At 49.8% G+C, this 10,460-nt stretch overlaps 1 protein-coding gene across 1 annotated transcript in view; it reads right to left on the minus strand.

The window, feature by feature from the left end:
• khdrbs3 (KH domain containing, RNA binding, signal transduction associated 3) overlaps positions 1 to 9,052 on the minus strand; it is a 131,106-nt gene extending 122,054 nt beyond the window's left edge. The window contains exon 1 of the mRNA XM_056298784.1: positions 8,962 to 9,052. Coding sequence (XP_056154759.1) covers positions 8,962 to 9,052 — 91 coding nt within the window. The remainder of the gene's footprint in view (positions 1 to 8,961) is intronic.
• Between the last annotated feature and the right edge of the window lie 1,408 nt (positions 9,053 to 10,460).

Genomic DNA, 10,460 nt, shown 5'->3' on the forward strand with positions numbered 1-10,460 from the left:
TTACCCCAGTCTTCCGAGGCGTCGCTGCTCCACCCCCTCTGCCGATCCGGGGAGGGCTGCAGACTACCACAGGTCTCCTCCCATACATGTGGAGTCGCCGGCTGCTTCTTTTCACCTGACAGTGAGGAGTTTCACCAGGGGGGGACGTAGCGCGTGGGAGGAGCACGCTATCCCCCCCCCTCCAGTTCCCCCTCCTCCCCCGAACAGGTGCCCCGAACGACCAGAGGAGGCGCTCGTGCAGCGAACAGGACACACACCCACATCCGGCTTCCTACCCGCAGACACAGCCAATTGTGGCTGTAGCGACGCCCGGCCAAGCCGAAGGTTAACACGGGGATTCGAACCGGAGATCCCTGTGTCGGCAAGCAACGGAATAGGCCGCTACGCCACCCGGATGCCGTTTTTGTCGTATTGCCTTTCAGCAGCCCCGAAAGACTTAGCACTGGCACGGAGGCCTTCCATCACCTGAAACCGACGCATGAAACAGCCCAAACCCCGCCTTCACACACTGATGGAAACCAAAAGGGTCCATTATATACACATATTGCCTTGTATACTACCTAAAGACACTACACAAACATAACAGGAAGGATTTCTGCAGCCCGCTTATAAATAGTGCAGATAAATACACACAAGAGCAAAGTATAGTCTAACTGTGCACGAGCTGCAGGGAGGCATCAATAACCCATGACGCCTCAAACACTAAGGCATCTAATCCACCCTCTGTAGTCTCCTTCACTCCTGGAAACGGTAAAGAAAGCACTACGGGCGTTAACTGTAACCACACCTCCCCTTTGTGCGGGCAGATGCAATTAAAACAACACACCCACAGCGTATAAGGGACGACACGACGGAAGTGCAGCTACAAACGGCGCCGAAAGTTTGACCAATATTTCAAAATCACGTGTTAATTAAACGTGTCATTATCACGTCTCCATGCCCCATTTAATTTGAATATCGTTGACCATATATATATATATATATATATATATATATATATAGGGGATTTATGAGAGAAATCTGAGGAAATACAGATGGATCGGATATGAACGCAGAAGAAGCTGCTAGACGCCAGCGGCGGGGGGAGGGGGGGGGGACGTCTGACTTTGAGGGGGAAAAGTGACTCCCAAAAAAAAAAAAAAAAGAAAAGGTGCGACGAGCTCAACAAAACTGTGATTTCCAGCATACGACAGGAACGCAGGCCTCGTCTGCTGACAGGCAGATGCTGGTTTCCCAACAGCTGCGCACGCGTGACGGCTGAGAGGCGGCTGCTGTCAAGGCACGTGACTTCGGCCTGTCTGTGCTACGCGGCTCACTGGGACTCGTCTTGGCAGTGACGGACGTTTAGATACAGCGACGCTATCATGTACACGCATCCGAGCCGCCTTCCTTTGTGAGACCGATTAAGTTCTCGTTCTGTGCTGGGAAACGCTGCGCCGTATCTGATGCCAGGTGAGCTGAAGCCTCCTCTTCTTCTTCCGGCTTGTTCCCTGTTTCCCCCCCGGGGGGAGGGAGGGGGGGGGGTCGCCGCAGCAGAGTTTCTACTTTTCGTCGGGAACCCTGTGAGGGCACAGCACCGATGGCGGTCGTTGTTAACCCCCGGGCCGGTATGGTCTCGTCATAATGATTTGGCAAAACCTGTGACCCCCTGTGGACGGGGGGGGGGGCACAGGTTAAGGCGCTGTGATGCCATCCCAGTAATCATTTCTCCCGTACAAATAAACCTGAATAGGCTCGCATAAGCTTATTCCGGTTTATTTGTACGGGAGAAATTATTGGTATGGGAATAGACGGGCTATAGGCCACTATCTGTATAACTGCAGCATCTCTCTCTTGCTCTTCCTCTCTCTCTTGCTCTTCCTCTCTCTCTCACGCTTCCTCTCTCTCTCTCTCTCTCTCTCTCTCACTCGCATGCACACATTAAACACATTATTTATTCAAAGGCATCCTGCAGTAAAGTATACATTGTATCCTTGGTGTGTGTGTGTGTGTGTGTGTCTGTGTATATATGCATGCATGTATGTATGTGTGTGTGTGTGTATGTGTATATATATATATATGTATGTATGTGTGTATGTATATGTATATATATATATATATATATATATATATGTATGTATATATATATATATGTGTGTGTGTGTGTGTGTGTGTATTTATGTGTGTGTATATATGTACGTATATATGTATATATATATACACACACACATATACACACACACACACACACACATATACACACACACACACACACACACACACACACACACACACACACACACACACACACACACACACACACACGCACTTCTTTTTTTGGATTGGCAAAAAATGAGAGGGAAAAACATCTGGGTTTGTGTCCATGTCCAAAATGTTGGAGTATCAATCATATTGAGCTCATTTGACGTCACTATTTCCTTCAGTGTCGAACTTTTCTTTCTTCCTCCCCCTTTTTATTTCTCCCCAATTGTACCCGGCCAATTACCCCGCTCTTCCGAGCCACCCCGATCGCTGCTCCACCCCCTCTGCTGATCCGGTGGGGGGGGGCTGCAGACTACCACATGCCTCCTCCCATACATGTGGAGTCGCCAGCCGCTTCTTTTCGCCTGACAGTGAGGAGTTTCGCCGGGGGGGGGGGGCGTAGCGCGTGGGAGGATCACGCTATTCCCCCCAGTTCCCCCTCCCCCCCTGACCAGAGGAGTCGCCAGTGCAGTGACAAGGCCACATACCCACATCCGGATTGTGTCTGTAGGGAGACCACTACACTACCCCCCCCCCCAGGGTCAAACCTTTATGCTGGTGTGATCCCATGTTCCTCAAGTGTTTCCACTGAAAATATAAAGCGGAAAATTGGCCAATCAAGACGTAAATACATGTTTCATTGAGATGTTAACAATGAATGTTTTGTTAATCCTCGGTTTTGGGCCAACCTCCTATACCCTTTGCATCAGCACCGGGCTCCAGCATCCCCGCGACCCTGAGAGCAGGATGAGCGGTTTGGATAACGGCTGGATGGGTGGTTTCCAACACACTGTGATATGATCTCCTAATCACGTGGTTTTTTGTTACAAAAATGTCCCAATATTCTCCTTTAAAAGTCATTTACCCCCCCAAACCTCTGGAGAAGATATCGAACACGTGTGTTACGGAGGTCACCGCGTTTATTTGTCACGTCTTCCCTCACAGCCGGACTTGCCTTATTTCCCACGACTCTGCGTTTACAAAGAGATTCACGCGTGACTCATACATAATGAAGAGATGGCAAATTAAAACATGAGAATGAAGCATTTTAATTAAGGCGTGATCTTGAAACGTTGTTCAGACTTGCAGGGGCCGTTTGCACCTGCAGTGTGTCTACATGTGGATGCAAGTGATGCCTGAAGTTTTTTCCCTCACAGTCTTGAGAAGTGAATGAGATGCTTTTGTCTGCAAGGCTTTGCGGGCTATTGACGTCTCCCTGCAGCTTGGACATGGCTAGACCACTTTGCACTTATCTGTATTTAAGCAGGCTTCAAACATCCCTCCTACGTTACATTTGCATAGTGTTTTAGGTGGTATAATTAGGCAAGAATAGAATAAAGGAGTCTTTCGATAAGTCAGATTTGGGCCACGTGTTTGGTTCCGTCGGTACGTGAAAGGGGATGCGGGCTGTTTCGTGGATCTGTTTCAGCTGATGGAAAGCTTCGACGCTAAGTCATTCCAACAAGGAAGCGGAAGCCCTGCAAGGCATCCATCCATCCATCCATCCATTATCCAAACCGCTTTATCCTTATCAGGGTCGCGGGGAGGCTGGAGCCTATCCCAGCAGTCATTGGGCGGCAGGCGGGGAGACACCCTGCACAGAGTCCATCACAGGGAATGCAAGGAACTAAATGCAACACATTTCTAAGTTTATCAGGGGTGTAAGAAAATATCGATACACTCGAGTATCGCGATATTACATTTCGTGGTACTGTATCGATTCTCAAAAAAACACTATGGATAACCCCACGACCGCTAGACAGCAGCGCTGTAATCTATCTTCAGCCATTTGACTCTTCCACTGCAACCCAACAGCGTAAACCGAGACAGGAAGTAGCGTAAGCACAAAGAGCACAGGCCTGTGAAATCGCGATGTATCGCCTTGCCTACGATATCGCAATATATCGCCTTGTATACGGTATCGCGATATATCGTCTTGCCTACGGCATCGCGATATATCGCCTTGCCTACGGTATCGCGATATATCGCCTTGCCTACGGTATCGCGATATATCGGGATGTACCGAGCCGTAACCCCTGTATCGTGACACGTATTGTATCATCAGATTGTCGCCAACACACAGCCCTAAAGTGTATCTTGTTCACACGACTTTGTTGCTCGTTTGAGCGACTTATTAAGCCGCCTGGACAACTGGGCAACTTGTCTGGACGTGATGGACTTAGAAATTGGACGCATTTTTGGGGGTTTTATTCGATCTCGCCTTCCAGGGTTTCTGCAGAAAAGCACGCATTTGAAACGCGGACTGTAACGGAGCGCAGGGTGATTAAGAATACCAGCTAGAGTTATTTGATCGGTTTGCTTAATTTAGACAGGGCGGAGAGCGATTAAGACGAGGAAATTGGACTCATTTCGTTTAAATTCCATTTATTTATGTTGCAGACGCTCGGTATTAGCGTCACTTATTTCTGTCCATTACCGTTCAGCTATATCAGTTACAGGGCCACGAAGGGCAGGCAAGAAACGACTCCCCGTGGCCATCCATCAGCGCTGTTATGATCCATTGTAAGTGGTTATTTCTCACTGATAACGATTACATGTTGTTTACATGCAGGCCGGAGCACGAGTGATAACAATCATCGCGATTAATTATCAAAACGGCTTCCGGGTTCAGCATTTCAACAGCGCTGAACTTGAATCCAAGCGAGAACACATTTAAATGACTACATCACCAACTCATTATTACAGCAGTAATGAATGGGAACACACATCATACATTAGCAGTGGAATCAATGCAGGCACATTACTCATCACGACATGCCATTAGGTTTTATAGCTGGAGTCTGCCTGGGTTAGTCATGGCCTACATTTCACCCCCTTGGGTCCTAAGGGAGCTGCTTGGGGGTGGTGGGCTCACAATTGAGCCTTGAGCCACAATGCCACTCAAGCCCTTTCCACTACCTGAATGCAAAGGAATGTATTTATTTTTTGAGCGGGGGTGGGGTGGGGGGGTGGGGGGGCGGTGCCCTCTTACAGGTCACTTGCAAGTTCGGCGCCAACGTTGACTACATGTGTGGGTCAGACCGCAGAGCCGGCCAGCCCTTGGCCTCGAGCAAGCCCAGCTTTTGTGGGCTGCACCACTATCTCGCTGTGTGGCCCAGCGTGCCGGCCAGCCGCTGATCATTATCGCGATCAAGCGCTGTTTTCCCGGCAAAACGATATCGCTGCCTTTGATGCTGTGCCAGCGCTTTTTTTTTTCCTTTTGTTCCACCTCCGGGCATCCTGACCCGGGACAACACTCACTCCAGGCAAAACTGGAGTCTGTTCGGAAATACTACTCTTTTCTGTTGATGAGACGGCATGGTGCGACTCAACCACGGGGCAGATCAGCTGAAATAAATAGATTTTTTTTTACTACAGCATCTCACACACCCCCCCCGCCCCCCCCCCCCGCCCCCGTTCCAACAAAAAGAAAGGAAGAAGAGTATAGTAGCCGATAATTTGCTTCGAGGTTCCTTCCTTTGGGGGGTCTAACCCGCGTTAGCGGAGGTTATTAATGTAATGCAAACATTGTGCCGAGTTCCTGCGGTGGAACATCCAATTATAAAAGAGCCGAGCGATGGAGCACAGCGCCAGGGTTGCAACCTCCCAGCTGGGCCAGAGGTCCTGCCGCACTCCGGATTCAGATGTCCGAGAAACAGGAGCCCGCAGGAAATGATTTTACATTTTCTGTTGTGCCGCAGCACATTACCACCTCGGCGAATAAATAAGCCCTGGTTTTAAAGCAAGTTCCACTTCATTAAAAAAAAACAAAAAAAACACAACTTCAACAAAGATAACAGTGTTCACCACCAGCTGTCTCTGGTTGCAGAAGTAAAAGGATCCCCCACCCCTCCTCTCTCTCTGAAATCAAACGGCATTACAATTTGAAAGCACCTAACATGGCCATACGTCAACATACATCCAACTAAAAACCCTCTACATAGGCTCTCGCTCCTCATCTCGCCAATTTCAGATGAAGATATTCTCATGCGTGGCTTTTTCCGGTTTGCAGAAGTGCACGCGGAAGGAGGCGGCGCTGTGAAGCAACTTCGCAAGGTCACGGATACGGCACACGTGGGGGGAGGAGTGGGTCCAAACCGGCCTGACCCAAGCACCCACGCTTCGGTCGCAACGGTCTCGCAAGTCTCTCCAGACACGGATTAATCTTATAATAAATGTGTGCATGGATACTCGGGTTCTTCTAGTTCTGTTTGCGTCCCCCTGCCAATTGCATAATCAAGTCCAGAGCTCATCAGCGAGATGCCAGAAGAAGTGCTCCGTCAAACTGCATCGTGTGCCATCTGTTGTGTAAGAGAGAGATAACAGTATTTACAGTCTCGGAGTTCTGGCACGCTGTTTCACACAGATCTTGTGCACCGCAGAGTGCCGCTCGCGTCATAAAATGGCGCGGATTAACACCGCCGCGTGCAATGGCGCGCATCTGCAATCTGTGCCCCTGCGAGAACACACCTATCTGTGTGGGTTCTGCAGAACCGGCGGGTCACGAGGGTGCGTCAAATGCTGTTTGAATGCAAACCATGTGGGGGAAAAACCGTCCTCTGTTTCTTTGCATGCATACTTCCACGGCATCGTGGGGAAGATTACCCATAAACAACAACACGTTCAGCACGCACGAACTGGACCATTGTGCAAGGACACGAGCACCATATCAGCTCAGGAAAGTGGGCGCTAATTGTCTTTTTCACCGTCTCTGGGGGCTCGGTTCTCGTCGAGAGAATTGTGATTCGGGGGGGGGAAAGACGAGCCCAATTTGGAATAATGAAAGCGGCTGATAAGACAGAAATGTGCTGAGTAAAATGGAGCCTTATCGTCCCTGACTCACTGTGAGTGATTTTACCTTAAGTGAAACAGCTGACTGGGAGACAGGCAGAGCTGCTATTCAGCCCCGGCATCGGCCCGGCTCGGTACCGCCACAGCGCCGCCCATATCAGCAGCAGCAGCAGCAGCAGATCTCTCACTCCCCGCCCGTCGTCTGATACCATCTCGGCCTAATAAATCCGACGAGCTCAGAAGGAATCGACGCGCGAGTTGGAGTCCACGTGTTGGTCTCAAGCCACGGGCTGTTATCACAGTCACCGAGATGCATGCGGAGAATGGAAAGATCCAAATGAGAAACGAGATGGGTTATCACACAAACACTCCCCCACCCCCCACCCCCCCAGCAGACCGGCTGAAAGTTATGAATCTCTTCTTTGATCGCCTTAACAGACGCCAGAACATGATGAGCGGTGCAACGGGAAATTTGAGCGGCAAGTCGTCGGACGGAAAAACGGGTTTGCTTTAGGAATTGCTCTCATTAACATATTTTTTTTGGTGGGGGAGGGGGGGTCGATGGAATTAGTTACACGTAAGGACGTTTTGAGAGACTCAGTGTTTACACTTAGCTGAGTGTCCTTAATGTTTGGTTTCCTTCAGTGCATTCTGCTAGAGACCTGAGACAAAGCCCGTGAGTGATACTAGAGGGCCGCGCTTGGATACTATATTTATGTGCACTTCCCACATTGCGAGGATTGACGGGGCGGGAGGGAGGCGGGCGGGCGGGCGGGGAGTGGGGGGGGGGGTGTACATCTGGAAGTGCTGCAAAATTCAGAAGCCTTCAATAGCAGCCAAGGCTCTCCGCGCAGTCCGACTGGAGTGGAGGCAAGTCGCTGCTGGTACGCACCACTATCTCCTCACATTCATCTCGACTCAGGTGGTTCTTCAGAAGGGACGAATGAACATCGAATAAGGCGGTGACGATTTCTCTCCACGCACACCACAGTGCACAACATACTCCTTGGTGAAGAGGAGTATTGCATGCGACCTGGCGGTACGGTAACCCCCCCCCTCCCCTCCCCTCTCCTCTCTCTCTCTGTTTTCTATCTTTGGAAACACGATGGCCTTCCACTGTTTGTCAACCCACACTGGCCATTACTTTTACGCACGGCAGTTGCATGCACGCCAGTTTCCAGTGATACGTAAATTGTAGAAGTTCTGCAGAAAGGGGGAGTTGTAAGTGTCCCCACAAACCTCTAATAGCATGCATTACTTGTGGCTGGCAAATGATGCATGTGGCTACAGTGAGCCGTATACAAGCCCATTATGTATAGATAGATAGATAGATAGATAGATAGATAGATAGATAGATAGATAGATAGATAGATAGATAGATAGATAGATAGATAGATAGATAGATAGATAGATAGATAGATAGATAGATAGATAGATAGATAGATAGATAGATAGATAGACAGATAGATGATGGATGGATAGAGAGAGAGAGAGAGAGAGAGAGAGAGAGAGAGAGAGAGAGAGAGAGAGAGAGAGAGAGAGAGAGAGAGAGAGAGAGAGAGAGAGAGAGAGAGAGAGAGAGAGAGAGAGAGAGATGAACAGACAGATAGATAGATAGATAGATAGATAGATAGATAGATAGATAGATAGATAGATAGATAGATAGATAGATAGATAGATAGATAGATAGATAGATAGATAGATAGATAGATAGATAGATAGATAGATAGACATTTGGCCTGCACACTGGAACGAGCTGCAAAAGAACTTTAAACTGGGAATGGGGCTGTGGATATGAACATACAGACATGTAGTATATACAGACAGAGGGACGGGTCCAGCTGTTTCCAAAGCGAACCGATCTCTAGCGAACCGACACCGCTTCAATTTCGTTCTCCAGTCAGTCTCCATTCACTATATAGCCTTTACCTTGATCCAGTAGCCGCAGGGAGTGCTGGAAAGACGGGTCCAGCGTGTCCTTCTCTGCCATAAGCTCCGGCAGGTACTTTTCGCTCCCCATTTCGTCTGCTGGAATGAGGTCCAGGTTTAAAAAAAAAAAACCAAAAAACCAAAAAAAACGATGCGCTTTAAAAAAAAAGGGGGGGGAAAAAACAGTTTAGAGAAAACTTCCTCGACCGGAAACACGACGATCTCCCGCCCCCCCCTCCAAAGAGGCTACCAGAGCATTTCTCAGCGGCGGGACACAAAGAGCGGCGAAATTAGACTCGGCTGGTGTTTTATCCCATCGGACGCCGCGCTGACACGGAGCTGTGTGTGTCTGTGTGTGTGTGTGTGTGTGTGTGTGTGTCTGTGTGTGTGTGCGTGTGTGTGTTTCCCCGGCTAACACATCGCAGCCGAGCTGAATCCGCCTCTCGCCGCTGCGTGTGACGGTGTCGCGCGGAGCCGGGCTCGCTCTTAAACTGGCGGCTCCGCGGTGCGCAGAACATGCAGCTGCTCTGTGACGAGGGGCGGGCGGGAAGCGGCTCGCCGGACAAGTAGAAGAAGAAGGAGGAGGGGGAGGAGGGGGAGGGGGAGAAGAAGAAGAAGGAGAAGAAGAAGAAGAAGAAGAACCAGCCACCGGAGCTGTCCGCCGTCCTGAACGGAGGCGCGCCTTCGGCTGACATTCTCACCTGCCCCCCCCCTAAACCTGGCCAGGAACCCCCCTAAAAACCACCGCTAGTCACCCAACGTTCCGGTTAAAGACTTTGTTTCGGGGTCCCAACTGCGCGGAGTTATTTTAGATTTCAGGGGGGTAAAATGGGGGGGGGGACGATGTGGAATGGGTTGCCTAAAGTTGCGCGGACGTAAGCGTGGGTTTGAGATTTGAAGTACAAAGACGAGACTGAAATGAACACGTGAGCGCCGGTAAGAGCAGCTATTCAGAGCCGAGTCCAATCTAGTCATGACCTTTCCTCAGCCGGACGATCCCATGCGGGTGCCTAGACTGTAATGGAGGGCATAAATATGCCCTTGCGTCGTTTCAACACACGCATGAAACATATACATTATCATTGGGATCGTTTACACTACCGGGTTATTCGCCCATATACGGCCATAAGAGACAGCGCTTGTGAAAATATGACATGAGAACTTCGACATGTTCCTCTTGGGTTCCTATGGAGAGGTTCTACAGAGATGGTGGCCCAAGTGGTTGGCACTGTTGCCTCACAGCACGAAGGTCCTGGGTTCGAACCCCCAGGGCTGTCTCCCGGGGTCCATTCTGTGTGGAGTTTGCATGTTCTCTGCGTGGATTTCCTCCCACCATCAGAAAGACATGTATGTTAAGTTTAATACTGCTGCCTGTGCCCCTGAGCAAGGCAAGGGAAAGAAGAAGTGGGGTTGGTCCCCAGGCGCTGCAGCTGCCTGTTGCTGCTCTACGACAGGATGGGTCGAAATGCAGAAGACAAATTCATCGTAACAATACAATA

Source organism: Lampris incognitus, chromosome 18 (genome assembly GCF_029633865.1).
Source record: "Lampris incognitus isolate fLamInc1 chromosome 18, fLamInc1.hap2, whole genome shotgun sequence".
Taxonomy (NCBI): Eukaryota; Metazoa; Chordata; class Actinopteri; order Lampriformes; family Lampridae; genus Lampris; species Lampris incognitus.